Here is a 12,833-nt window from a genome sequence, read left to right on the forward strand (position 1 = left end):
GAGGATTACAGGGAGAGGAGTGTCAGCACCGCCCCTCGTCTGCCCCTTTACTGCAGGGCAAAAAAAATCCAAATCAGCAGGGCACGGCAGCGTCTCCCCTGCTGCACACAACCAATTTTAAAGATATGAATCACATGCAGTTTGCTGTTTCTTTAGTGCTGAAGAGGTTAGTGTGTAATGAACTCACACGGAGCACGGAGAAAAGATCACAGTTTAATATAATTTTGGAAAAGAAAAAAAAGAAAAAGAAAAAAAGAAAACCAAGTAAAACATTTTATTCCGTTTATACAAAACAATGGTATGAAGTCTACCTCACATAACATCAGCAACTAGAATCTGACAGCAAATTAAAAAGATGTACAAAGAAATAAAAACAAAAAACAAAAAGGGGAGAAAAAAACAAAAACAAAAGACCACATGCCTACAGGTGCCAATCAGCCCCTTTACATAAGCTCAACACATCCCTGAATCACAGAAGAACAGTAATACTTAGGATGCACCAGCTACAGTAGACAAAAATCACATCTGTCTCATCTACACACTCCCCTCTCCTACACCCAGTTAGTCCTCCAATCTAAATCCTCCGTCCACGGCAAAGTTAGGGGCTGGAATGGTTTTCTTCTTTGGAGCACTCAGTACGGCCGGTCTCTTCTGTCGTCCCTGCGGTCACCTCTGAGGGGAGAAGACAAAGATGTCTGTTACTCGGGCTGCATTTTAACGAAGACCCACATGTGCTAATGTCATTGAGATAAAAACCGGAATCAGCCGGCAAATGAAGGTGAGCCATAATGTCAACTTCTCATTCGCACAGGCCTTCACATTTTAAATGAGCAGCAGAGCTTGATTTCAATAAAGCAGAAAGCCATTAATGCAGCATGTCACCTTCAGGGTAGAGCAATAAACAAGTCTGCTATGAAGCCAAACCAAACACAATTCAGAGTGAATATTCAGACACCTGGAACACTTAGGGGCTCCTTGGATTGTGTAATTTCACTCACAGCTTGCTAACACCACAAAATGCAGTTTAATCTCCTTGAAGATCATACTGCCAAAGTACTTCTGTTATAATTTGGACGATTGCCATATACAGAAGTTCTCAGATGATACAGCCATCATTGGATGCGTATCAGACGGGAATGATCAGGAATACAGGGGGGTCATCAGTGACTTTGTTGGCTGGTGTGAGACCAATGTACTCCAAATCAACGCCGACAAGACAAAGGAGATGATCATAGACTTCAGGAGGAAGTCACCTCCTACAACACTGGTGAACATCCAAGGGAAAGACATTGAGATAGTGGACTCTTATAAGTACCTGGGTGTTCACCTCAACAATAAACTGGACTGGACTACAAATACAGACATCCTGTATAAGAAGGGCCAGAGTCGACTCCACCTGCTGAGGAGACTGAGGTCCTTCGGAGTCTGCAGAACTCTGTTAAGGACATTCTATGACACTGTGGTAGCATCTGCCCTTTTCTATGCAGTGGCCTGCTGGGGGAATGGATGCTCGGACAGGGACAGGAGCAGGATTGACAAACTGGTGGGGAGGTCTAGCTCTGTGCTGGGATGTCCCCTGGAGTCTGTGGAGGTGGTTGGCAAGTGGAGGATGTTAATAAAGCTGACATCCATCATGAACAACCCACATCACCCACTGCATGAGTATCTGAGTGGGCTGAGCAGCTCCTTTAGTCAGAGACTGAAACACCCTCGCTGCAGGAAGGAGCGCTTTCGCAGATCATTCATCCCAACAGCAGTTAGACTCTATAACTCCTCAATCACGATGTCATAAGGCACTGGACACTGAACATCCACGGTCACCACTTCATGCATAATGGACCTTCCATGTGTATGGACATATACATACATATATACTTGCACATGTATATTTAGTGTGTACATGTCTATACATACATAACATTGACATACAATAGTTATGTCAAGCTATATAGTTTGTCTTGCATATTTCCAACCATATCCATAATCACATACTGTGTATGCTACCATTGCATATAGTGTATTATAGGGCTGCTCAATTAATCGAATTTTAATCACGATTACGATCTGGGCTTTCAACGATCATTAAAAATGACTGAGCCGATTATTAGCCCCTCCCTCATTTATCCGCGACACCTTAAAGGCCGGTCCGTGAAAATATTGTTGGGCATAAACCGGTCCGTGGCGCAAAAAAGGTTGAGGACTGCTGATTAAGAGGACCCGAGGGAAGCTCAGAAAGCTAAGCAGAAGTTATTTGGAGAGGAGAGTGACTGCTGTTGGTTGAAAAGAGGTTAAAAAAAAAAAAAACATCAGTGGTGTTGCACACTATTTTATATTATTTTTTAAAGTCATTGTTAACCCTTTAAAGCCGGTCAGAGCAGCACGCTCCGTTTTGTGTAACTATTTTTAAATCCCTGTAGAACCTGAACCGTGTAAGCTAGCACAATATTTTTTTTTTGCATATGAAACCGGAGGAGTTGTACTTACATCTTATGCCATCAGCTTGTCCTCGGTCACGGTTTCCTTCCACATAAAGCTTTGCAAAAATTGCATAAAAAGCGCTTGCAGGAACAAAAACATAATATTCCAGAAACACGTTTTGCTGATCCGATCAGCTGTTTGTAACACTTCCCACAGTGAAACAGACGTCAGCGCGAACTATCGCATGTCCGCCATTTCCTGCCCAAAACCGGAAGTGACGTCATTTTAGCGGAAAATGTAGTTTTTTTTTTACTTGTAGGCCTTAAAAGCCTATACTGGTCATGTTTGACTTTTCTGAATAGTTGCTGGGATGTTTAGAACTCAAATTGCACTGCTGGAAATAGTTTGTTTTGATGCACCTGCTGTTTTCGTTGCAAATTTGCATCATAGGATTGTTTTTTCGTTTTTCCTGCAGTATATAAAAATTGGTGTATCTCCAAAATAAAACTATGAAGACACTCAAAATAAATTTCCTGTGGTGGGAAACTATTTTTTGCAACTTTTTTGTATTTAAAGTTTTGAGGCATAAACCTCTTAAATTTCTCCAAGTAGAAATATATGTAAAAAAAAAACAAAAACGATTTTCAATTTTTTTGTAGTTTATTGCACTTTTTTGCAATTAATGTAGTTACTATGGACTTAATGCATACATATTATTAAAATATGGGCTATAACAGCTGTATAGCAAACTTGAAATGCTCCCACAAATGGCACTACAACATGTGAAAAAATAATATAAGCTCTGGCGGACTTGGTTCTATAGTAGGTCTTAAAGGGTTAAATAAATATCGTCAAATAATCGAGATCTCAATTTTAGTGAAAATAATCGTGATTATCATTTTTGCCATAATAGAGTAGCCCTAGTGTATTATCTTACTTTTTTTCATTAATTGTACTTATTTGTATTTCCTTCTGATATCTGTACCTGAGGTGACGCAAAAATTTCCTGGTCTTGGGATCAATAGAGTCTTATCTTACTGAAAAAGACAAACTATAGTCATTTTTGGGCAGAGTACGCCCTCTTCTGGCCATAAAGTAGTGGCTAAAGCAGATACGGGAAACTCAAGGCCTCAAGGGCTGGTGTCCTGCAGGTTTTAGATATCGTCCTGGGTCAACACACCTGAATCAAATGATTTGTACATTACCAGGCCTCTGGAGAACTTCAAGACATGTTGAGGATGTCATTTAGCCATTTCAAATCAGTTGTGTTGGATCAAGGACACATCTAAAACCTGCAGGACACTGGCCCTTGAGGCCTGGAGTTCCTCCACCCCTGGTCTAAAGTCTCTTTTCCACTAACACCTACTCTAAGTCCATCCATTTTATTTATTTATTTTTTTTAAGCGTTTTCCATTAGGTACTGGTACTTGAGCACCCCTCAGCCAGCAAAAATGTGACAGACTGCACGACACTGATTGGGCAAGGAGTGAAATCACTGCTTGAGCCATTTCACAAGAAACCACCACTTTTTAAACCAAGCAACAAAGTAGATGGACCACCCTGCTGTAATGACACTACTGCAACAGCCAAGAGTCTTCAACTGACCTTCCTCCCATTTTGTAGCCGCCACCTCCAAATCCTCCGCGGTCACCCCCGCGGAAACTTCCACGCCCTCTAAAGCCACCGCCTCTGTCGCCTCCATATCCGCCTCTGCCTCCACGATCTGCAAATGCATCATGACATGACAACACAAATGGGTCCGTGACAGGTTAGAGCACAAACTAGCCTAACAATTTAAGTCTTTAACACATGCAACTACTCTGAAGTGGTGCTGTTATTTCCTATGTTAAACTTTGCGTTTTCATTACAATAAAAATGAGTTTCTTGCATTTATAAAATGACAAAACTGAAATCACCCAAAAGCCTTTAATCCATTACTAAATGTATTAACATAAAAATTGAGCAATAAGGATTTGGACAAAGGATGGAAGAGAGAGAGAGAAAAAAAAAAAAAAAAAAAAAAAAAAGGAATTTGGCAACTTTAGCCATACTTAGAAACATGTTCCTGCTACCAGGTTTCTTTTCGCTAAAGCTACAGGGACCATTTTCCAATCCTGTAAACATTTCAGGTAAAAGAACATCTCTAAAGCACTCACCTCCACCTCCAAATCCTCCATCTCCTGGTTTGGGTGCACCACACTTGTTACACTCCTGCCGCCGGGCAAAATTCATGTTGCCGCAAGAGCTGAGGAAAGGAAATCCAGGCATTTAGAAATGCAACTGAGCCAAATGGACATGTTCTGTTGAATTTTTATTAATAAACATTAAGAAATGAAATAAAAAAAAGTTTAAAATCCTCACCTGTTGGGACAAGGCCAGTCTCCTCCTTTAATGTCAAAGTTGGGTCCACCACCACCACGACCTCTGAAACCTGCCAACCAAGATGCATCATCAGTACAGGTAACGTAATTTACCAACTGTATATCATTTGAACCCAGATGACGGCCTGAGCAACACCCACCTCCTCGCCCCCCTCTGCCGCCGCCGCCACCACCACCACCACCACCCCTCTGTGTGAACTCAGCTCTGCGGGTGGCGAATGATACTTTGATGGGTTTGCCGTTGAAATCCTTTCCTGAAATTAAACAAGCAACAGGTCAGTGAAAACAGTGCTGAAACATGTCAGGAAATAAAAATACATATCAGGGCTCTTACCATCAAACCAATCAATAGCAGCTTTGGCTGATGGAGGGTCATCAAAGGACACTGTAGCTTCACCCTTTGGTCGCCCAGTGGCTTTGTCAGAGTAGATGTTTATCATTGGTTGGCCAGTCTTCTTATTCACCTAAAAGTACAGAACATTTCGAGATGATCAGCATTTTTTGCATTTACTGTTTTAAATGCCTGAGTCTGCTGCAATGAATACCTACACGAGTACACGCCCATGCTACTAGCATCGTGTGTGTTTGTGCTGGTGGAAAACTGAAACCTAATTACACTAAAGTAAATGAAGTAGAGGTGGTAGATGCTGCCTATATGAATCAAAGACAGATAAATAGTATTAGCCCTCTGGTCCTCTGTAATGCTTACATCATTTTAGTCCATTATTAGGCCAGGCAACATGATTGCATCGTAATGCACTACCCCTACTGTCAGTTTTGTGGCTATAAATTAGACATAACTGAAATTAAAATGATAGAGGTTGCTTCAGGTGCATAAAGAAAGGACTGATCTGGTATAATAAAAATCCAGTCAAATGAAAAGAAATCAGTCTCAGATTCGCTCAGTACCTTAATGATGCCAATCTGCTTGAAGAAGTCTCCAACTTCCTGAACTGTGACATCTTCTCCAAGTCCCTGTACAAAAATGGTGTTGTTGTCAGAGTTGTCCTGCTCTCCAGCTGTGGATGAGATCAGACGACAGAAAGTGTCAACAAACCTCATCTAAAAACAGATCAAATTTAAGTGTTTAAAGATTACAGAACATGTTTAGGCTCCGTCTTACAGAACAGTACATGACATGACCAGGTTGGCTGTTTTTTTTAAGTTCCGACTAACAAATTTACATTAGCTTGTGTTAATCAACTAGAAACAGAACCAACTCAGCAGAAAATACTAAAAATAAGGAGTCCAAGAGGTCACCTTTGTGTTGCCTCTGGCTGTACAATGAGTTGTGTTCTCTCGCTAGTTAGGCAACATAAACCAATGCAGATGTATTAGCCGAAAACAACCAACCAACCTGGTGAAGTCTCCCAGCCTGTACACAAGATGGCGCCAAACTCATTTTAAAAACGTAAACACTCGTTTCTTACATCCGGCTCCACAGGCAGTGTAAAATTTATGTAACTTATTCAGTGCAGGGCTTTTAGCCCATACATGTTTAATGTCCACTTTAAGTCTCACCTGGTTCATCCCTTGAGCCGTAGTCTCGAGATCCTGGAAAACAGAAAAGAGGATGGAAGGAGAATGTGTGAAAAAGGATTTTTTAACTCCGTGGTGAGCTTTCACATAATTAAGTATTAACTTTGTCCCTAGCATTGCATAATGATACCAAAGAAAATTAACCAAATACCATGTTAACAGCTTTCTGGTGGGTGTTTTCATACCATTGCGTCACATACCAACACCTTTCAACAGGAACAGAACTGTTCTGTTTTTTTTTTTTCCTCCCCTCACTTTTCTTTTTTGAACTTACACCAGAAATGAAAACCACCATAAAGTCTCCAGTTTTAGAAAGTTTTCCTTCTTCATCCTGGGAACACCTCTCATTTACAATCAGCTCTTGTCTCCATGCAACCATTATTTTACATCTCAAGCTCCATGTTCTTTACCATTATGACAAATAGCAATAGGTGGAGTACCCTTGGGATCTGGACATGGAAATGGTGGCATTCACTGAAGTTCCTCTCTCTCTTTTTTTAAACCCTCTTTTCTTTTTCCTAACTCAAACTCTTTCCTCCCCCACCGACACAGTTCTGATGCTCGTCACTTACCACCGTAATTTTTGTAGCCACCACGGTCACCACCTCTGCAGAGGAAAAATTGGAGATATGATGGCTTTTCCTTTGTCCCAACTGAGAGCTCAAAGCTCCCCTACATCCCCACCAGTATGCACTCCTGCCAGGGTGTGCGACTACGGTGGAAATGTCTCACACGATGAATGCGTTAGTCTTTGACATTAGAGATCAATAAGCAGACGACTAGGCAGCGCTGACTGAACAATCAGGTAGTTATTACATGTCACTGGGGCACCGTTTACAGATAATTTGGTACTTTTCACATGGCCAGATTAGATACCATTAGCTGGAAAAAAAGAAAAGAAAAAAAAAAAAAAAAAACAGCTTTTTTTTGTTTTTTAAACAAAATGAGCCAAATTGATGTTAAGGGGTGCAGCAAACCAATGAGCAATCTTCCACTGAGTGCATTTATGTGATCCTTTTACTGAGGTCCATGTTTTAGTTCAATCACCTGTAGTATAAAATGTAGATCCATGTTAACACAACATACATGTTCGCCATTGTCAAATATACAACACTTGAATGAAACCTGTTGAATGTGAAGCAGCTGAAAATGTGGCTCCAGGTCTAAGTGCATCACCTCAGGGGAGTTTCCACTGCTCACAGTACATTGTGTGGTCATTATAAGACATGAAAGTACCAAAAACTGGAGTTTGTGAACTTACTGGCATCTTAAAAACGTGTGGCTACTGGAAATTTAACTGAGACCGAGATCTTAACATAACAGGAGGTTTAAAGGATGAAAAAGAAATGTGGCACTTTCGGACTGTACAGGCTCCAAAAATAAAGATTATATTTACCTCCTCTCAATAGAGGCACAGTTTAAATGTTAAAAAGTCAAATCCATTTTTAGTAACAAATTAGTCCAAAGTAAAAAAGAAAAAGAAGAATGGTATGGCACCATTTAGGTTAATATTCCACTGGATGAAAGTCTCTGAAAACACCAAGAGGTCCTTTTCAACCTTTGTTGCCAAATGGACAAAACTTGTGTCAGTCTGGGTATGTTAGTTGCACAACCAGCTCTTATCTGGGCAGCTGTATTCAATCTCCATTTCTTTTTACCTTAAGATCCCATTGATAGTGAGTGGATCTCCAATGAGTCGAGCAACTACGCTCCAATTAACCACCACTTGAGTACAAATCACACAATCTTAACAGTGGATTTTGTCACCAGCGTGTCTCTTATGAGATTAAACACACGCACACACACACACACACAAAAGATTTAAAAATACAAAAATCAAGGCTCAGAGCACCTGGAGCATATGTTTGGGAAATTTTTTACCTGCGGCAACATTTGATCGTTCAGGTTTTAAAAGAAGAAAAATTACCAGTGTTTGCGGATCTGGAGCACAAAGCAGATGAGTGGTGAAAAAAATCCATCTATGTGGATGGTTTGTAGTTGATGAGTGGTGATGATGTGCTTATAAACAAGTCATTTCTCATATTTCAGTTAAAAAGGGTACCTTAGGGGCAGTGGCACTGTGCAACTTACCCCATACCAGGAGGTCCGCCTCTTCCGCCACGATCATATCCACCACTGCGGTCATAGCCACTGCCGCCACGGCCTCTGCCTCTGTAGCCTCCTCCTTCTGAACGGTCTCCATAGTCACGCCCAAACCTCCCACCCTGACCACCACCTTCACCACCTGGTGGAAGTCAGAAAAGAAATTCTTAGCACAGGCCAATTTCAAATACAGACTTATTGAGATTTTATGATCCAGTTAGCATACCTTCATTCCATCGTCCATATCCACCGCCACCACCTCCTCCTTGCCCTTGGCCTCCGTATCCACCGCTGCCACCACTCTGGCCACTGTATCCGCTACTACCACCACCACCGCCCTGTCCCTGTCCATAACTGTCTCCACCTTGCCCCTGACCACTGTAGGAGCCTTGCTGTCCATAAGACCCAGATCCTTGCTGCCCATAGGAGGGCTTGTCACCATATCTGAATGGGAGATTATCAACCAAGTGCAGAATTAGCTGGATGTTTCCCCCCTTAAATCTTGCATTAGTTACATACATACAAATCGTTGCTGGATTTTTTCCCATTTCCACACACAAAACACACCCCATCCCTAATACAGAGATATTATGAACTTACCCAGAGGACTCTTGTCCATAGTTATTATAGCTCGGTTGCTGAGACTGGCCATAATTTTCTGTGGAGATGAAGAGATGAACCAAGTTTAAAAACAACCCCAAGGTTCACATTAGCATTTCACAATTTATAAAACAATTAACCTGTACCAAATGAGATTGTACTAAAGTGGACAGTATCCTGACCTCTGCTGTGCCCGGGATACTTTCCACCAAAAGACAATAAAAACCAGTACCAAACTTGTGTGTGGACACAGGCGTATGCCAGATCTTAAAGGACACATAACTTAAACACCAACTAAACTAGATGTGAAAAGACATTTTAGTAACTGATATTTAAAAAAAAAAAGTAATATAATAATAATAATGATAAAAAAAAGACACTTTTTAGGTGGCCTCTGTTTAACAAAAGGTGTTTAAATTGCATTTACATACTGTACCTTGCTGTCCAAAGCCACTATAATTCTGTCCTCCATAGGAGCTGCCACTATTTCCTTGTCCATAACCCTGCCAATCAAATGCATAAGTTAAGCAGGTTTTACTTTAAAATAAATGAACTTGTACTATTACATCAAGTAGCCAGAATAGAGGTCTTACCTGCCCGCCTTGCTGACCTCCACTATATGAACCATAGCTGCAGACACATGGTTAAAAAGACATTTAGCTTCCGGGTTTAAAATGTGTTCAAAAAGCTAAAACGTTGTTCAGTTACACGCTTTGAACATGGGTATGTACTTTAAAGTTTGTCTGCACATTACCTTTGCGGGCCACCGTAGCCTGAGTCTGAAACAAAAATAACACAGTGGTGTAAATGTGTTTGCTAAAAAGTGAAGTAAATGTCTAGCTGACCAAGCAGCTGGCCTCAAAGGCAAAAATAGGTTACTTTAAGCAGGCCAGCAACACGCCAACAGGCCCTTAGTCAGGCCGAGCCGGGAAAATGGCGGTCACTTTAGCGTAGGCTTAGACTAAATGTTGAAAACGAAACAAATGATCTGCTCAAAATACCCCTTGTTCTTCGCACAGCCTGATGTAATGAAAATACACACACGTACGATTACAGTTAACTATAACACAGGATATAAGATAACGTTACAAGAGCAAAATACTTCTGGATCCGCAAGAGAAACAACAGCCTTCGCCATAACAAAGACGCTTTGAATTTTCTTTGCTAACAGCCACCCCGACAAAGCCCACTGTAGCCACAGTTCGTGTTTTGAAGTACAGCTAAAAATAAGATGCCGTGAAGCACTTTCCCATAATGAAAAGATAAATAATTATAAACAAATAAAATTATTTGCATGCATTAATGAGGGGGGGAAAAAGAGCCTGCGTTCCATGGAATAGACGGAGCCCTGGTTCTGGCCTCGCGGTTCGCAAGCTAACGTTAGCTCCAAAGCTATTTGACCTACTTTCTCATCGGAAATAAAATGCGTTCTCACTTACCAGTGGCCATTGTGTGTACTCTTTATATATATGTAGTTTAAAAGCTGATGAATTCTGGTTCTCGTCGTGGCTGATTAAAACCTCTGCTTGAAAGTGCGCAACAAACAGCGCAGAGCCGAACACGCCGCTGCGAATCTGTGCTAAATGCAGCAGCTTTTGCATGCGGGGCGGGGCGCTCCGGAGCCCGCCTTCAAAGCGCGCTCACGCCCCCTGCTGGTCCTGGGCGTTAATGACGAAATAGCGCAGAAAGTTGCGCATCTTCTCTGTGATATCTGATTAGGCTTGTGTGAGTCCAGCTCACAAAAATGCACATTTTAGGGATTAATTGATAATTGTATTAATGTGTATGCAGTGATGTGCAAAGGACTTGAGCCAGCCTTCACTCATTTATATTTTTGGGAAATGGGAAATAGTTGCAGGGATTTATTGAAACATGTGTAAACATACCTGGAAATACAGTATATAAGACAAAAACTGTGTTTGTACAATTCTAAAGAGCCTGAAAGTTAGTCTTTGGTATGACCACCTTTATTCTTCAGCACAGTCTGAAGCTTTCTTGTAATTTCTCTATGTAGCCTTCAGGTAATAGCTCTCCAAACTCTTCTATCCAGGTATATGTCTGTGAAGGTTCTCAGTCATCCAGGTTATCGTAGTCAAAGGAGCTTGCAAAGAAAAGTGTCTGGACTTCTTTAAGTTACTTGAAGACGTTTCACCTCTCATCCGAGAAGCTTCTTTAGTTCTAAGGTCAAATGGTGGGGAGTCCCAGATTTGGAGTTTGGATTTGGAATGGTGGGGAATCTGGGACTCTCCACCATTTGACCTTAGAACTGAAGAAGCTTCTTGGATGAGAGGTGAAACGTGTTTTTATCCACAGCGTTAATGTGCGCAGTGAAGGATTCCACTTCTTGTGTCTTGATTTTGACCCAGGTGTCGTCCACATATCTGTACCAGTGGCTGGGTACTCTTCCTTTGAAAGAGCCAAGAGCCTTCCTTTCCACTTCCTCCATGTAAAGGTTGGCTACAATAGGTGACACGGGGGAGCCCATGGCACAGCCATGTCTTTGTCTGTAAAAGCCTTCGTTGTACTTGAAATATGTAGTGGTGAGGCAGAGGTCTAACAGTGTGCAGATCTGATCGGGTGTGAAGTTGGTCCTGTCCTCCAAAGAGCTGTCTTCTTGTAATCGTTTTCTGACCGTCTCCACGGCCTCCGTGGTGGGTAAAGTAAAGAAAAGAAAGAAATAATAAAGAGCTAATACATTTGGAAACATAAATCTGTTGGACTGGTAAACTAATATACTATACGGTATGAAAAATGACAAACATGAGAATTCTGTGTGTTTTCCTTCTTATCTGCAGACTAACAGTCCACAGGTTTGGTGCTCAGACTGATTTGTTTTCTGGAGATGGAGGAGAGAGAGCACAGAGGACAGCAAGGTGGAGGAGTGAAGGAGAAGGTGGTGCAGCTCAGTGTCCAATCAGGAGTGAGCAGTTCTTTCACTGCCTTCATTGCGTTCAACAAAGACAACGGCGAGGCGATCCAAGGACCTCTTGTCCAGAGAAATATTCCATCAAGTTTTTGTTTTGAGTTTTTGTTGTTTTTTGTTTTTTAAAGCAAACACTAAAACTGTCACCCACACCTCTGAAGATAAAGATTACTAATCATAAATAAAGGGAATATTATCACGATGAGGACACTATCAGAGGTAGTTGCAGAATTATTTAACAGAGGATAGAAAAAAAATACATTGTGTCAAGTTCCCTGGTTAAATGGGCTGTCTGTGTAAAAAGCACAAATGGCTGTTTGTCTTGGTGTATTGGTCTTTTGCCAGCATGGCAAACTAGATCAATCTGCTGGGACATCTGATTTTAGGACAATCACTTGCTTTTCCAAAGGACACTGACAACCAGACGTTAGATGCCACAGCCCTGGCCCACGGTATCCCCCCCATGCATGCGGTGGGCCTTCTGTAGAAAGAGAGCAGCTTAATGAAGGTGACAAGGTGAAAATAGGGTGATTGAGGGCATGTATAACACCACCTACCCAAGTGTTGAATATAAGGAGGCTTTGAAGAATCTACAATAATTGTGTGTTGTTTGTACATGAATCACAATGTGTTACTTCAGAGGAGTGATGTTTTCAGGGGGGTTTTTTCTGCGCTGCAGAAAATTGAAAAACTACTGTGAACTTGGTGGATCTGTCCAGATCTTTGACTGGAAACTATTTCTATGAATGAGTGGTTCAAAAATGTGTAAGTGAAAAGCTGCCATATTTCAGGTCCCAAAGTCAAACGAACACTGAGGGATCACTGAGAGCTAAAAACGGTCTAACTTCTTTCATCTTTAATAAAATGAT

The 12,833-nt window shown here is 41.4% G+C and overlaps 1 protein-coding gene across 2 annotated transcripts; it reads right to left on the bottom strand.

Annotated features, from left to right (window-relative positions):
* Positions 1-200: 200 nt before the first annotated feature.
* On the bottom strand, positions 201-10,657 carry taf15 (TAF15 RNA polymerase II, TATA box binding protein (TBP)-associated factor). Of its 2 annotated transcripts, XM_085479391.1 has the most exons (16): positions 10,481-10,548; positions 9,796-9,820; positions 9,635-9,671; positions 9,478-9,544; positions 9,042-9,099; positions 8,668-8,885; positions 8,430-8,583; positions 6,911-6,945; positions 6,321-6,353; positions 5,709-5,818; positions 5,134-5,263; positions 4,940-5,053; positions 4,780-4,849; positions 4,575-4,663; positions 4,024-4,141; positions 201-672 (listed from the first exon to the last, which is right to left on the bottom strand). In XM_085479391.1, the coding sequence occupies exons 1-16, from the start codon at positions 10,488-10,490 to the stop codon at positions 633-635; spliced, it is 1,308 nt and encodes a 435-aa protein (XP_085335517.1). In that variant the 5' UTR covers positions 10,491-10,548; the 3' UTR covers positions 201-632. The 2 variants fall into 2 exon arrangements, with proteins under 2 accessions (XP_085335517.1, XP_085335516.1); XM_085479390.1 differs by lacking the exon at positions 6,911-6,945 and having other exon boundaries at positions 10,481-10,657.
* Between the last annotated feature and the right edge of the window lie 2,176 nt (positions 10,658-12,833).

The sequence above is a fragment of the Copadichromis virginalis genome, linkage group LG14 (assembly GCF_057382275.1).
Source record: "Copadichromis virginalis isolate Kocher_CV1m ecotype Utaka linkage group LG14, C_Virginalis_male_GT1.1, whole genome shotgun sequence".
In the NCBI taxonomy this organism is placed as follows: domain Eukaryota; kingdom Metazoa; phylum Chordata; class Actinopteri; order Cichliformes; family Cichlidae; genus Copadichromis; species Copadichromis virginalis.